Source organism: Anastrepha ludens, chromosome 6 (genome assembly GCF_028408465.1).
Source record: "Anastrepha ludens isolate Willacy chromosome 6, idAnaLude1.1, whole genome shotgun sequence".
Lineage (NCBI taxonomy): Eukaryota > Metazoa > Arthropoda > Insecta > Diptera > Tephritidae > Anastrepha > Anastrepha ludens.
In genome coordinates, this window is record NC_071502.1 from 69,409,555 (window position 1) to 69,427,150 (window position 17,596).

Here is a 17,596-nt window from a genome sequence, read left to right on the forward strand (position 1 = left end):
ATCATTGCCTATACGTATGAAATATCCAATTCAACATAGTATTAATTTATTAGGGAAAAGTAGACGATCGATCATATGAGCAGAGCAGTAAAATTCTTTGAGTTTTATGGTAAATTCGTTTACTATTTCATATTTGCGAGTTTTATACCGCATGAGGCCTAACTAACTAATATTAAGTGCGTCTTTCAAGGTGAACCTTGTGATTCACGGACTCTCGTAAAGAGTCGATCTTCTTAGCTCGTAATCGGACGCAAAATAGTTTTTGAAATTGTTTTCTAAACTCTTCATCGTCTACTTCTCTGCGGAAAAGTCCCTTCTATGTATTTAAAGGAGAGAGAGATTTGTAGACTGGCCTGTTTTTAGTCGCAGTATGAACTTCATTTCAATTTCGATTTTTCGAATAATGCGGATAATGTGGAATTTCACAATTAAACGAAGAAAATTATAATTTTAATTTTTACAGCTTTCAAACTTCTCTACTAAATATCTCAAAATTTTGTCCTATCAAGTCACGCCACGTCTGAAAATGGTTATGTAATCTAAATGGTTACTTCTGCTTCTTCTTGATTGGCGCGATAAACGCTTAAGAAATTTTGGCTTTTGAGTTTGCTTCATTTCTATTAGTCCAAGCACTACTTCAGTCAAATTCGGTATTAGCTGATAGGCGAAAACTTGCAGCATTGTTTTGAAAAAGATGGAAGATTTGCATGTAGTTCTGCGGCCTAAAATTAATCGCAAGATTTATAATTTTGACACTATTTTGCACCACTTTGTATATATACAACAAAATAAGGAGATGAGTTAGTTTCTGTAAAATTAAAATTCGACAGTCTCGTCATTTAATAGCCAAACTTTATGTTGAAGATATCTCTTCGTATTTTTGTCTAGTACAATAAAAATATTTCAAATGTATTTAAATATCGTATTATATTTTAAATTACATAATTATTTATGAAAAAATATTATGATAAAAATTAAACCATGACGCCTTAAACTTAAATATTAAAAAAAAAGACATACAGTTACAAAATACCGCATACCTGCTTCCAAAATGTACTTTGTTTTTTTTTATTTTGTTTTTCTTTTAAGCCTTTTCTGCTTACCGTATAATCAATATTTCCGCTTTGCTTTTATTTTCAGATACCCATTCTCGGCGCCAATACTTTGCTGCAAACTTGCTCCACACAACCGTTCAGCAATTCATCATCGTTTTTCGTGAAAGTTATATCGAATGTTGGGCTCATAGTCACGGCGCTGGTCGTGTTGGGATTCACTGTTTGGCGTAAGTTTTGCTAATGCCCGAGCGGCTTTCATTACACTACAGGACATACATATTTAAACATTATGCTCTGGGTGAAATTACGTTGTTGGTGTTTTCTTTTTTTTGTGCCGAGTTAAAGTTTTCTTTAAAACTTTCTATTAGTTAAAGTTTTTGTTTTACTTAGTTAAATAATATTAAATTTTCCGGTGGAGGCTTTTTATGGTGTTTTTGGCAAGCCAGCTAATGTAAAGTTTTAGAAATTGGCATTTTAGTTATAAATTAACAATATAGCATATCTACATTGAGCAATAAAAAATTGAGTACAGGAAGTAACGAATTTTTTTTAGCCTTTTAAAATATATTTTCAAATATTATGAGCCGGATCTCGCCTTTTGGTCGTACTAAATAAAAGATGAATCATTGGTATATATAATGGCGCTTACACCCTTTTATTGGGTGTTTGGGCGAACTGCTCCTACTGTTTGTGGTGTGGGTCTTGATGTTGCCCCACGGGCCTACAGTGTTCAGCCGACTCCGAACGGCAATTGGTGGAGGAGGAGTTATGAGGAGTTTTTTTATGGCGGAAGTACACTCGGAGATTTGCCATTGCCTGCCGAGAGGCGACACTTATTAGAAAAAACTTTGTCTATCACTTTGTGTTTCATGCCCGGTGACTTGAACCTGGACACTTCCGAACGGTATTCACGCACCAACCTATTTGGCTACGGCGGCCATTGGTAAATGCAGGAAAAAAGGTGTTTCGTTATTGAACCGACTGCCTACGACGAAGAAGAGCTAAACTATTTGTGCTTCCATCAAATTGGACATTCAACGTACTTCTGAATTCTTAACGAGTGCACTTAAGAGCATTCGTAGGGTACTGCTTATTAGGAAGACGGCGATGAAACGTTGGAACACATTATTTGTGAATTTGTCTACTAAGTTGGCACCCAAAATATGCAACTGAAAGCCAATGGAGGATTGCTTATTGCATTCGCGTTCCTAAAAAATGTTATAAAAATACTTAATTGGCGCGATAACCGCTTACGCGATTTTGGCCTAGTTTAACAAAGCGCGCCAGTCGTTTCTTTCTCGTGCTAACCGGCGCCAATTGGACACACCAAGTGAAGCCAAGTCCTTTTCCACCTGATCTTTCCAACGCAGAGGAGACCTTCCTCTTCCTCTACTACCACCAGCTGGTACCGCATCGAATACTTTCAAAGCCGGTGCGTTTGTATCCATTCGGACGACATGACCCAGCCAACGTACCCGCTGGATCTTTATTCGTTGTGCTATGTCTATGTCGTCGTAAAGCTCATACAGCTCATCTTTCTATCGCCTACGATATTCGCCGTTGCCAACGTGCAAAGGTCCAAAAATCTTACGCAGAATCTTTTTCTCGAACACTCCAAGCGTCGCTTCATCGGATGTTGTCATCGTCCAAGCTTCTGCGCCATACGTTAGGACGGGCATGATGAGAGTCTTGTAGAGTGTTAGTTTTGTTCGTCGAGAGAGGACTTTACTGCTCAGTTGCCTACTTAGTCCAAAGTAGCACTTGTTGGCAAGAGAGATTCTACGTTGGATTTCAAGGCTGACATTGTTATCGGTGTTAATGCTGGTTCCTAAATAAACGAAGTCTTTTACAACCTCGAAATTATAACTGTCTACAGTGACGTGGGTGCCGATACGCGAGTGCGCCGACTGTTTGTTTGAAGACAGGAGGTACTTCGTTTTGTCCTTGTTCACCACCAAACCCATTCGCTTTGCCTCTTTATCCAGTTTGGAGAAGGCAGAACTAACAGCGTGGTTGTTAAGGCCGATGATATCGATATCATCGGCATACGCCAACAATTGTACGCTCTTATAAAATATTGTGCCTGAGCGATTAAGTTCTGCGGCTCGTACGATGCTCTCCAACATCAGGTGAAAGAAGTCACACGACAGCGAGTCACCCTGTCTGAAACCTCGTTTGGTATCAAACGGCTCGGAGAGGTCCTTCCCAAATCTGACGGTGCTGCTGGTGTTGAGCAACGTCATCTTACATAGCCGTATTAGTTTTGCGGGGATACCAAATTCAGACATAGCGGCATACAGGTAACTCCTTTTCGTACTGTCGAATGCAGCTTTGAAATCGACGAGAAGATGGTGTGTGTCGATTTTCCTTTGATGGGTTTTTTCCAAGATTTGGCGTTTTCTGAATATTTGGTCGATGGTAGACTTTCCAGGTCTGAAGCCACACTGATAAGGTCCAATCAGTTGGTTGACGGTGGGCTTCAGCCTTTCACACAATACACTCGCTAGAACCTTATAGGCGATGTTTAGAAGACTAATCCCGCGGTAATTGGCACAGATTGCAGGATCGCCCTTCTTATGGATTGGGCAGAGCACACTTAAATTCCAATCGGCAGGCATGCTTTCATCATTTTGCATAGAAGCTGATGCATGCACCTTACCAGCTCCTCGCCGCCATGTTTGAATAGCTCAGCCGGCAGTCCATCGGCGCCCGCGGCTTTGTTGTTCTTTAGCCGTGATATTGCTATTCTCACCTCGTCATGGCCGGGTAACGGAACGACAATTCCGTCGTCAACGATTGGGGTATCGGGATCTTCACATTCTCTATGACATGCGCAGCTGTCACTGTTTAATAAGTTCGAGAAGTGTTCCCTCCATAATTTGAGATTGCTCTGTACGTCAGTCACCAGACCGCCGTCTTTGTTCTGACAGGAAAACGGCCCGGTCTTAAAACCTTCTGTAAGCCGCCGAACTTTCTGGTAGAATTTTCGGGCGTTGTTCCTGTTGGCCAGCATCTCAAGCTCTTTGCACACACGTATTTCGGCCTCTCGTTTCTTCTTTCGGATAATACGTTTCTCTTCTTGTTTTAGCTCTCTGTAGCGATCCCACATGGCTCGCGTTGCGCCCGATCGCAGCGTGGCTCTATAGGCGGCATCCTTTCTTTCTGCGGCAGCATGACATTCCTCGTCGTACCAATTGTTTTTTCGGGCTCGCCGGAATCCGATTTCTTCTTCGGCGGCGGTACGTAGAGAACGAGAAATATTGCTCCATTGCTCGTGCATGCCGGTTTGTTGGGGAGTACTCTCTAGGAGCAAGAGTGAGAGTCGAGTGGCGAATCTTCTGGCTGTCTGTTGTGATTGCAGCTTTTCGATGCTGAACATTCTTTGCGTAGATGGATGTACGTTTTTTGCTGCACAGAGACGTTTGCGTAGTTTGGCTGCAACAAGTAATGATCCCAGTCGATGTTGGGTCCTCGGATCGTACGTGCATCGAATACACTAGAAGCATGTCTTCCATCTATCACAGCATGATCGATTTGGTTTCGCGTTTTCGTTCAGTACTAGCAAAGCCAAAAACCCAGACTGCTTTGCTGTGCTATCAAAAGCTATAATTTGTGAATTCGCTTGAACGGGAATTAAATAAAATAACTGGAAAGGTTGATCTTTTACCATCCTTAAAAAACAGAAGATTGCTATATTTGCTGAAACCCAGAGTTTGTCTACCCACTGGATGCCTTGTAAGAGCAATCAGCTGAATTAGAATGTAATAATTATTGTACGCTGTCTGTTGTTGGCAAACTTTTATAAAGTTTGTTGGTGTCGTTTACATAAAAAAATGAGTTTTCAAAACCGCTTAATGACATGCAAATGTAGTCATTTTATCGCTTTTAAATTCAAAATTTCCGTTTAAGTTCACTTCAACGTACCTTTGCGTACTTTTCATAACTTTTTTGTCGCACTTCGGCGTACCCAATGCATACATAGTTGTTGCTTATCGGTTGCTACTTCATTTCGTTGCGCTTGTTTTCCTCTATCACCAGGGCTCATCTCTTTTCTGTTTTGTTTTTTGTGTTTGGTGTTTGGTTATATACCGACCCCCATCAAAATATCTAACTTCACCGGCAACGCGCCGTTGGTAAATTAAGCCAACTGTCGATAACAATTTTGACATTCAAAAGCTTTACTGCTATTATTATCAGTAATGCTCTCCGACTTAGTGCCATGCAACAGCCAGCTACTAGTTGGGTAGAGATGCCAACATTTTAAGCCATGCAAAAAGTGCAACTTATTAACGAGAAAACAGTGGCTACGAAATTGTTAGGAAAAACAGCAAAACATGGGTGTTGGCGTGGTGGGTTTTGAGGGTAGTGAGGGTAGTGAGCTACCTAGTGAGACCGCTTTATCGTTTTTAGCGTTGTTATACTCTCTCCTTTTTGGCTGCGTAACCAATTAACTTGGCACGTGCAATACTACGCAATGAATTCTATGTTCGTTCCAGGTTCAGTGTTGTTTTTGTATTTTAAATACTCACATACATATACATATATGCATTTATATATCGGCTGATGACTTCCTTCGTGTGCGTGTTTGTGAGCCACAGGGCGGCCAGCATATGGTGTAAGCCAACTGAATTCATGGCATAACAAACACATGCCCATATGTACATAAATAGACACACGCAACCAACCGCTTAGAGCAAAAATGTTTTCTAAAACCGATGAACAATTTTGCCAAAACTACGCAAGCTTTTTTGCACATTAATTGGCACATTTGTATCTACATATGCACGAGTATGTTTGTATGTGGACACAGGATGCAGAACGCAGATGTAGAACTAGTAGCGGCAATACCATGTCAAAGCTTTTGTGAGTTCCCTCTACGCTTTTGGTGCGCACCTGTGGCTGCAGCTACCTGGATTTTCACTACTCCCAGCCCAATCCACTCCAGCATGTGCCAGCTGGGGTATTTCCAGGGAGCTGCCATCAATGGTCACAGAAAATGTTCAAATCAACGAAAATGCCTCCTTAGCACCTATATACGAGTACATACATAAAATTCAAATAAACGTCTTTCTTTGACCTGTTGGGTCTCTCTTTATTTACATTTTTTTTTATTAAATCGCTTTTGTTCTTAAAAGGAATTTTGTTACATAACTTTAACATTTTTTTTACAATTCCCTAAATTATAATTTTATGAAAAATGTTTTCTAATAGCGGTCGCCCCTCGGCAGGCCATGGCAAATCTCCGAGTGTATTCTGCCATGAAAAAGCTCTTCATTTAAACCATTTTCCGTTCGGAGTGGGCTTAAAACTCTACGTCCCTCCATTTGTGGAACAACATCAAGACGGACGCACATCACAAACAGGAGCAGGAGCTCGGCTAAGCACCTAACAGAAGTGTACGTGCCAATTATTTTTTAATGTGGGACTTTTTATTTTTAATATTCATTATTTTTTGTCTTCTCTACATAATCACCATTAACTTCAATACAGTTTTTTAATCCGTAAATCCACTGTCAGTCCTCAAAATCGCGTTTTGCAGCTTCTTAAGTGCAGCCTTAACCGCATTTATTATCTCTTCATTGCTACCAAAGACTTATTTTCAAATGTTTTGAATTTTTGGAAATAATGAATTCCGCCAAAGCCAAAAAGCACAATGAAGTTACTTACCATTTCAGCTGTGAGAGCTAACGCATTATCGCCAGAGGCGGTATGCCTCGTTTTTTCTATTTTCAAGTAAAAATTTGAACACTTTTGGTAAGCAGTTTTCAGTATATCATTTCGCAGTTTCTGCCTGAGAAGAATTTAACGGAATAATTTGAATAGAAATGTTTGCGCTGGGGAAGTAAACTGAGTTCATCACTTTTGTTACTGATTTTTGCTGCTCAGGTGGACTTGCTCCGTTCGGGCACCATATTATGGACCGCTGTTTTCTTCGTCGGGTAAAAAAAGGCCTATTTTCAATATTTTGTTTTCAATGTAAAAAATTATTTATTTAATTCAAACTTTTTTCTGTCTTATAGATACATATTTAAAGAATAATTTCTGAAATTTTCAAAAAAAAAAAAAAAAATTAAAACTCCTCCATTGTGACGTCATTTTCGGTGACCCCTCGAAAAAAGGTGCGTCCGCGTTGTCAGCATAACTCCTGACAGGCTCATCAAAAATGAAAAAAACCAAAATAAGTGGTTTAGTTAAGACCATAAACTCGTGCTTGAACGAAGGAAAGAAAAAAAAGTAAAAATTGGAATTTTGGCAGACATTTTTGCAAAAAAATGAAAATTTCGGTCAAATTTGTTTGACATTTTGTTTTTTTTTAAATAGTTGTAATTGAAAACAAAAAAAAAAACATCCTTCGTTCAAGCACGAGTAAATTTTATTTCGAACACCTGTGTAAAATTTCATCAAAATCGGTTGAGTAGTTTTCGAGAACATTTGACAACCGACTTTGAAAACACGGTTCCGAGAAAAACGCGTTTAAAGTTTTGAGTAACAATAAAAGTGGCTTGGAGCGCACACATTCCAAAGGCTGTTTCTCCGAATTTATTATTCGGACCGACTTGAAAATTTAAGATAATATTCCGGAGAAGTTGTAGAAATTAATAAGCAAAAAAAAAAATAAATCGATTTTTTGAACCAACGAAACCCATGTACGAGTAACCCCTTAAAAATGCCAATATTCGTCACCTGTTACGATCATGTTAATGTTGCTATACTACTCTCTGCTTTCGAATTTACGTAAAAAATACAAATCTTATTCAAAATTCGAGCAGATTTCTTTGTTGCAAGTCATTACGCAATATTCGCGATACTGCCGTAGCATTCAAGCCCAATTCACCATATATCATTTCCTGTGTTGTCCGTGGGTCTACGCCAATTTTTCGCTTCACTAGGGCAACATTTATCTCGTCGGTCGACGATTTTGGCCGTCCTTCCCAAGGCTCGTGCTCCACAGAAAAACGTCCAGTGTGGAATTTTTCGTCTCAAGATTTACAAAGCTGGCGTGTGGTAGAATTAACAGCATTCCAACCTGGAACAGAGATGAACCGAGGTGGTTTCGCCGCGAAATGATAGGTTTGGGGTTGCCTTAAAAACTATAACTTTTGACCACGTTTAGATCTAAGTCAAACAAAATATAGATATGGAGAGTTCGTTTTGTAGCAGCTGTCTGAAGGATCTCGTTACACCTACTAAATTAGGACCTGACGTCTTTCATTTCTTACTTATTTTTCTCTATTCTCCAACTTTGGATTTCTCGTCCAGCTAGGTCCTCGCAGGGGTAATCACTTAACCTAACCTAACCTATTGTTTCCAAAATTGTTTAAAGAGCGCACCCTCAATGTTGGAAATGCCCATAAACATACACAGTACATACATATGTACATATAGTTGACGGGTAGGTGTGCTTTCGAATTTACACTTTACTAAACAGCCTGTTGTTTGGGTTCACCTACTCTTTGTACTATTTTGTTTTCGATTTTCACCGCCATTTGCTACCTTTTTGTATTGTAGTCTTTTGGTTTGTTTTTTGTTTTTGAAATTTGTTTTTTGGTTTCAAATTGCAATTCAATTTGCTTATTTTTCTGTTTGTGCCCCACCTGTTTTGCGAATATAACTTTTCTGCCTGCGAAAACGACCAACGACGAACGTCACAAAACTAACTCTCACACCAATTTTCTTCTATACTTTATAGGTATACACATACGACCCGCAAACATATTTTTAACTCGTATATATATATATATCCATGGTATTTCTAACTTGATTAATTGCATTTCGTATTTTCTTCTTTCACCTTGTACCTCTACTCTCTTCTACAGTGTACGTCTTTCTGAGTCCACAACAGAGCAAAACGGAAATCAACGCTGACGGTAAGTTTAATTAATAATTTTCAATGGTGGTTTTCACTTTTGGTTGGTTAGTTGGTTGGTTAAAAGCACTTGTGGGGTATATTCTACTAACTCAAAGAACCCATTTGGAGTGTAAATGTTTTATCGGAATTGTTTAGCTATATTTTAGATTTAGTAATGCAGCACTTTTACGGTTTGTTAACTCTCACGTATGCTGCGGTTTGTTTGAAATCAATTAGTGTACAATGGCAGCGAATAAATTGAGATGCTAGGCAAAATTTATTCAAATTGGAAAATATGCAATTCATTAGTATTGAGGGTTGGAAAGAAAGTCATTATTATAGCAAGAATCGTTGAATCTTTAGTGTTAAAAAAATTACTAAAAATTACTAAAACTGTACGAACATTAAGCAAAGAATTCTTCAAGAGAACCTGATATTATCTGAGCTACTAATAAATGTTACATATGTACTTATTATATGTACCGCTATTGTATGTTGTGTATGCAATTTTTACTAAAAATTGTGTTACAAGCGACCTGTATCTTATTTACGTTTGTCGCTTTGGGCCGAGATCAAGAAACTTCGTCAGCAACTTCTCCGAAGATCCATTCACAAAATTTTTCGTCTTTTTATCAATATTAGACAGCAATCGATTGCAGTTTTGGGTTTTCTATGCGAAGTTGCTGAAGTTGCCAACCAATGGCTGCCGAACCCAGGTAAAGTTACAAAGAATCAACGAATAAAAGCAAAATATAGAAAAAATAAGAAGAAAAAAGCTTTCACGTACTCAGAACGTTTTGAAATACCAGCGCTGTTTGTGTTGTTTACAGTAACTTAAAAGATTCATCTCGGTTCAAAAATGGGATTAAATTGTGAACATTTTCGTGCGATTATTTTTTACAACTTTCGACGTGGATTAACTCAGCAAAATTGCATGGATGAACTTAATTCATTTTTTGGCGATGAAGCTCCATCAAGGGCCAGTGTTTGTCGATGGTATGGTGAATTCAATCGTGGTCGTATTTCGTGAAGGTCGTCCAAAATCAGTTGTTGTTCCGAAAACCATTGATGCTGTGCGCGAACTGATATTGCAAGATCGTCATGTGACCTATCGTGAGATTGAGACAATCTTAGGCATTAGTGGGACCAGCATACATTCAATATTGCATAAACATTTGACTGTCAAAAAAATTTGTTCGCGTTGGATCCCACACAATTTATCAATCGCTCAAAAAAAGGCTTGTGTCGATTGGTCGAAGGAAATGCTCAAAAAATACGACTGCGGGGCTTCGAAACACGTCTATGACATCGTGGTAGGTGATGAATCATGGATTTACGCGTATGAGCCCGAAAGTAAACAGCAGTCGACTGTATGGGTGTTTCAAGATGAGCCAAATCCAACAAAAGTTGTTCGCGCACGAAGCACTTCCAAGCAAATGGTCGCCTGTTTTTTCGAAAAAACTGGACATGTCGCAACCGTACCACTAGAACAACGCAGACAAGTAAATTCTGAGTGGTACACAACCATTTGTTTGCCAGTTGTCTTCCAAGAAATTAGGAAAACCAATTGGCAAAGACGGATCACTCTTCACCAGGACAATGCGAGCTCTCACACATCGGCTCAAACAACTGCATTTTTGAGTACCCAAAACATCGAATTAATGGGTCATCCGCCGTATAGTCCTGACTTGGCACCGAATGACTTCTTTTTATTCCCGTACGTAAACAACAAACTGAGAGGTCAACGTTTTTCGACACCTGAAGAAGCGGTTGCGGCATTCAGAATGCATGTTTTGGAGGTACCTCATTCAGAGTGGCAAAAGTGCTTCGACAATTGGTTCAAACGCATGCAAAAGTGTATAGATCTTCATGGAGAATATTTTGAAAAACAATAAAGTAATTTTCGATGATTAAGATTTGTTTTTGTTCTCTAATCCCGACATATAAAAGGCACCCCTCGTACAATAAGCGGCGCATACACCTCTGTTAGCTGTTTGGTCGAACTCCCTCTCAAATTTGCGCTATGCGTCTTCTTTTTCATGGTATCACAAAAATCCATTCAGTGCTTGTTAAACTTTATTTTTGTATGGGCAATAAAACGATGCGAATAACTTTTATATCTCACTTATGTATGTCCTAATTTTTTCTTGATACGTTTAAGAAATGAGTAAAACAATTTTTCGAAAATCGGAAGTTGCCATTCTTTTGCAAAAAAAGATATTGCTTTTAACTTTGAAAATATCTTCAAAATGTTTAATTTTAAAGAGAAATTAAGTATGAACATGGACATGAAACATAACGCGATTTGATTAGCTAACGGATTCTCCAGATATTAGAAATGTTTATAATCTACTTTGTTTTTAATCCAAAACCGGCGTTGTCTCGAAAGCTATATGACAGAAAAAAATGGCTTGAGTTTTCGATCTCAACGGCCCATCTGGTTCCTGAGTTTTTTTTTTTGCAGTATACGAGTGCTATTGACGCATCTATATCTAGTAAACTGTTTAACATCTTTACTGTTTGATTTTGGCACCTTTGCCCGCCGGTCAGCTACCCTACCAATTTGACCATCACTTTGTCTAATTTCGAAATCGCTCAGTGCTAGTTTCTGGGATGCTACTACAGTCAATACTCCGTTCTTAATTTATTATCATCGTATTCGAAAAAAAACCACCGATTCTGCGATTAATCGCTTATGCATTATTTAATTAATTGTTTTAACGAAAATTGCATCCGCTGCCGAGTCATTAAGAAAGCACTTAGGAAGAGCAGGAGACGAAACTGCATTAGGTGTCGGTGTAATTTATTGTATTTATTGGACACATGGCGTGCCAACCGCTGGCCAACAACTAATTCACTATGCTGCAAACAAATTGTTCACGATAAAGCACGCCCCCCCCCCCCCCGATGGATAAATGACTTGATATACTAGACGTTGGGTTTTTGTTGGGGTATGCGGGTTCCATAGTTTGTTAGATGATGATGATATCCCTCGCTATTCACGTTAGTAGTTACTGCTTAGCCAACTAAATATTTATTTAAGCAGCAGGCACCGCAAGGTGTCTCCTAAAATGAGCGCTTCTACTGATTCACTACTACCGCTATCACAATAGCAGTTGTTGTTGCGATACCTGTTTTGCAGTTGACGGTATTTTGTTTGCTTTCAATTTTCTTTGTTTTCCGCTTTCTTTTTTTTTTTTTTTCTTTTTTTCCAACAACGCTAGGCCAACATCGTAAATATTCGCATGGCGTCAAGTGTCACTTTATCTCGATGATTAATTTCCAATTTAGCGTTAGACAGGCTGGAAGGTAAACGTGCAGCACTTCAGCTCCTTTAAGTAGGCTTCTAGTTGTTAGTTGTAAGGTATGTGCGTGTGTGTGTATGCGCTCAGGTAACTGCCTGCTGTCCTTACTCTATGTGGGAGTGTAGATAAGGGGAGAGCAGAAAGTTTCGAAATTAAGGTGTGCTAATGAATTTGCAGTAATTTGGTTGGCAAAGTAGAGGATGTTGTGCTTAGAAGCCAGTTGAAATGTCGAAGAAACCACTTAGTAGCGAGAGCTGGAAGAGTTTATTTTAAAGTAGTTGGCGCTTGCACAAAACTTTGCTTTGTGTCTGTTTTGCAAATTAATTTTTGAAAGTAATGAGATTGTGTGTTAAGAACACATTTTAACGCCATAAGTGGAGGTAAGATTCACAGTGTAAACAAAATAAAATTTATTCAAAATGGGCGGTGACTGTTTGGAATCGGGTGAACCCACCGTGCTTTACAGTAAATATATAACTATGTAAATATGTTCTTCGTATTTACATACATACAGCCCGGGGGACAACCATAGCATTACAATATTTTGACCAGTTTTGACTACTTCTTTGAGTACAGTTCATTCTAAATAGTATATAAATCAAAGTTTCAAATTTTGTACAAAATTTATAAGGGCTCGACAAAATTTTCTTGAAAATTTCAAACATTTTAATCAAAATGAAAAAAAAAAAAAAATAAAAAATTGGTACGGAGTTTTATAGCCCATTAAATTTTTATGAAATAAAGCGCCAGTTTGAATTGACTCTAAACTTTCTTTGATTTTTGATAAAATTTTCCTGACGGTATTGCGTATTTTCTCCACGTAGCTATGGACCTACAAAGTTGTGATGTCTATTTAAAAGACACATTTGCCTTGCTTTATGCTTTCAGTCTAATTTCAAATGTAAAAATATACTCAGTGATTTGCGATTGCCATTGCGTCATTTTGGCTCCATTTTGCTCTTTCCTACAAACTGAAATGGTACAAAAATTAATTAATTTATTTAGTTGCTTATATTAATCTACAGTCTATTAATCTATTACATCTATTAATCTATTACATTAGTCTACCATATAGACTATACAGAAAAATAAGAAACAGTCCAGGCCAGTAAAAATATTAACAATTAAATTCAGAATTTTTACAAAATTCTATTTAGATAAAACGAAGTCAAGATCAGTCATTAAATAACTCTTAAGTTCTCGAAGTGTACGATCAATAGGGTATCACCAGCAAACATAGTCTTAAAGTTTTTTTCTCCTGTACGGAACATTAATACTAACTAATGCTAATGCTCGAGTAACACCGGACAATCAATGGTGCCTTTATTTACATTGGAAGTGAAGGAAAGTGAAAGGACTGTCCTTGTTTTCTTCAGGGAGTCCAGATTAATTAGCATACGTTGAGAATCGTTAAATGGAACAGAAGTAAAATATTTTTTGAACACGTTCAGTTCTGCTTATCGAACGATGGTTAGAAGTCTCCGAATGAGAATGAACAAGAGCCGAATAAAGCAGTTTACAGGTATATGTATGGATCAGAGAAGAGGATGTATTGCAACCAATGTAGGCCGGTACTCAACTCGTTTATGCGCATAGACATTGAAATATACATAGAAATTATCCGTTCCATTATCTTAAGTTAAATAATATAACATGACGTAATATATCATAATATAACAGTAGATAACATAGCGAAACAGAACATTCCATAACAAAACAGAACATATCACAACATAATATAAAATCCGTGCCATTAACAATTGTATTTTTGTTTCATAATTATAATACTTAGTTCTGCCATAAGTTCTGCTACAAGTTAAAAGTTAAGCCCATTATATGTAAATATGCAATTAGAATACTGTTTTTAATGAAATTAGTTTTATTTAATCATGTAAATATTTAAAAAAATTTTAACTTTCATTCGAAATATTCACCATTTGTTTTTATACAAGTCTTCAAACGATTAGGCCATTCAGCTATTGCAACATGCACGGTTTCAATTAAGGGGGGAGCCTGGTTTATAAGGTCAAAAAAATCAATTTTTTTTTTCGTTTTAAGCGATTCCTAATATATTTCAGAATATTCACACAAAGTTACAGAGCCTAATTCTCAATATTTCCGTAGATACAAAGCCAAAGGTAGGCGAGCGTTAGGTAGTTACGCTGTGACCGGACAGCTATAGTACAAACTTTAACTTCTTTTCTCGACTTTTCAATTTTATGATTTCTTTGAGTTGGCGTACATGAATGAAAAAAAACTAATGAACCTTTTGAAATGAATCATAGCTTGTTCCCTTCAGTATTAAATTCTCTTCTATTTGAACTAACAAAATAGATAAAAAATTTTTTTTCAAGATTTTTATGCCAAGTTGAAGTGAATTTTTTTTATAAAAAGGCATTTTTTTCTTTAAAACCTCCAAAAAGTTAAAATTTTGGAATTTCTCTCAGTTTCCTTAGTTCATCTAAAATAAAAAATCATGATAATTAGAAATGATTTTGAATTTTTTGCTTTAGATAATAATTACGAGCTATATCTTGTACGCCAGTTGGAAACTCCAGCGTTGCAGCGCTCTACTAATTGCTATGTTAAACATTTTTTCAACTTATTTTAACCAGTACAAAAATTTTTTATACTTTTTAAATGTTCATTAAAAGATAGAAAAAACTTTGCAGTGCTAAATTAATTTTTTCCTTAAAACAAAAAAATCGCAAAGAGATGCAATTTTTAGACCTCATAAACCAGGCTCCCCCCTTCAGCAAGTTGCTGCGCCATCTTGTTGCAAACAAGTGTCGTTGATGTTTAGATGATTAATTTTACGAAACAAAAATTCAGTCAGCATAGCGCTCGCCATTCACCGTAACGGCAGCACCTTTCTCAATTCGGAAATAAGGAACGATGATGCCGCCGGTAAACCTCACGTGGAATGGACGAAATGCTCTATGAATTAAGTGATTCCTAATGACTTGCCATACCTTACTGAACAGAAATATCAACACCGTTTGCCATTCTCAGCTTTCAAACCATTGTTAACTATTTATATCGTTAGTTCCCGCAATTAAAGAAGCACTCGATGTAATATGATAAATAATATGACATAACATAAGATAATATCACATAACGTAACACATAATAACGCAACATAGCGTGACATAAAATAAAAATCGAATTAACTAAACAAAAATATTTTATTAACATACATTTTTTAAATTAATTAAGCTAAATAATTAAGCTAAGTAAAGATGCAGCTTTACCACTTTTTCATCCATTTTTTTATATTTTAAAACTACTTATTAAAATAATTTTCCACAATTCTCCACTTTTTCATCCATTTTTTTTATATTTTCTACTACTTATTAAAATAATTTTCCGACATAGAAATCTTTTATTTTATAAACTCTTTTTGAGCTATTTCTGAACGCTGATTTTAATTCTTGTAACCTTATAAACAATTAAGCAGCGGCAACTTTTCGGTTTTACCCGCAGCTGCAAATGACGTCTTGCTTTGTTAATCCCCGAGTTTGGATGTTTGTTTGCATTGAAACCCTTTGTCGCTGCCTCTTTACCTGACCCTCTCTCTGGCAAAGTCTGCTACTTTGCATTCATGCTGGAAGCTTGCCTATTTTCACAACGTCACCAGCATGCTAATTGCCCGAAAATTATGCCAAATTGTGTCAGCAGAAGCATGCTTACAGGCGCTGTACGTTATGTATGTATCTGACCTCGATTCACACGCTGTCGCTGCCTAAGTTATCGATTCCAACTGCTGTTTGCTGCAACTTTTATATTTTGTCACTGCAATTGAGTATAAATTCGGGTGTGAACTGAAGCTGGGACGATATTTCACCATCAAAATCACCTTAACCAGCTTAAGGATCTTGATTTCCATACGTTCGTTGGTACACCGCTAGAAAAGTTAGAAAGAGTTATCGACTATTTTCTTAAATTTGGTTAGCATTTCCGTGACCCTTGTATTGTTTTAGCGTCTATTCTTGGCTCTGTATAAGTGCTCAGTTTTCGGATAGTTACACATTTTAATATTTAATGTGTGCAGTCAACTAGTTCACTGCTATAATCTTCCTCACTTTTCTTACCTGGTTTGAGTGCTTTATTCAGGAGTGGCACCACGTACCTCAAAGTTGCTGCCTGTCTTCAACTACCACTGATTAGCTGCTATCAACATTCTCTTACAATCACACACACACACACACATCCAATTGCAGCTCTATTTTCCTCCCACATGCCACACGACCAACAAGTCCTACTATCTTGCTCTTATAGTCGTTATTGGTTTGCGGCATTGTCTCAACTACCAATGTCACACTCAATTTAGTAGAGCACCAACCTCATTCATAGATATCTGCGAGAGTCAGTGCCTATAAACCTCCTGACCACTTCGTCAGCTACTCAGTCAATTCAACATTCGGACAGTCGGCTTAAGTTTGCCTGCTAATTCCTTTCGTCATTGTTTTTGTTGTACATTTGCTTGTTGCTTCACTTGATTGGTGTTGTTGTTGTTGCTGTTGCTCGCCTAATTGGCTGGTGGTTGGCGCTGCTAATTTTGTAAAATCTATTTGCACCGATTTCCGCAGGTGAGCCATTGGCAAACTTTGAATTAGATTTTGTTTGATGTTGCAGAAGCAGAGGCAGTTGGTTATTGCCATTGTATCTTGGAAAATGGTATTTGTGTAATTTACTGGCTGAATAAGGCGAATGAGGTGGATGAGTTATACGTTCTATTCTGCAGCATCGCTTCAGTGGAAGCATTTCCAAATTATAGTATAAAGGGATTACGAAACAGCTTCCTTGGTAAGAGTAGTTGATACTCTGGCTTAGTATTTTGCTACGAAGTAATTATAACAAATTAGATTTTAATTAATAAAACCCACAAGTGTTGCAAAATCGACGTGCAAATAAACACTGTTATTTTACACTTTAGTGTAAGGCAGCTGAAGAAGGCGTTGAGCTGCATGGAAGTAACTGGAAAGGGTAAGAATGGTGAATAAAATTCTGAATAGTATACAAATCAATACAATACAAATCAACAAATTTTGAAATGGGACTTTGTTACTAGCCGTTGTATGTGGGAAAAATTAATATTACTTTAGGGGTCTTTTCACTTCTTCGCAACTGACTAAGAGGAGTCGCGTCAAAATTCAAAAAAAAATATTTAAAACTTTTTCTCACCAAAACACTGTTACTATGTAATTATGTATTAAGAAATTAGTGTATATCTTAAGCAAGAATAAATGGAATTTTTTTGATATTTTTATAGTGGGCTTTTTGGTGGCACTTTTGCGATAATTGCATAACTTCTCGCATTCGTTATAAAGAGAAAACGTGCAGTACCACAGCGAAAAAAATTGTCAAAACTTACGCCTTGTTATTCT

At 37.4% G+C, this 17,596-nt stretch overlaps 1 protein-coding gene across 1 annotated transcript in view; it reads left to right on the plus strand.

The window, feature by feature from the left end:
* Positions 1-17,596, plus strand: part of LOC128868613 (nuclear pore membrane glycoprotein 210) — a 145,836-nt gene that overhangs the window by 115,900 nt on the left and 12,340 nt on the right. Inside the window, exons 22-23 of the mRNA XM_054110904.1 lie at positions 1,141-1,282; positions 8,873-8,923. Coding sequence (XP_053966879.1) covers positions 1,141-1,282; positions 8,873-8,923 — 193 coding nt within the window. The remainder of the gene's footprint in view (positions 1-1,140; positions 1,283-8,872; positions 8,924-17,596) is intronic.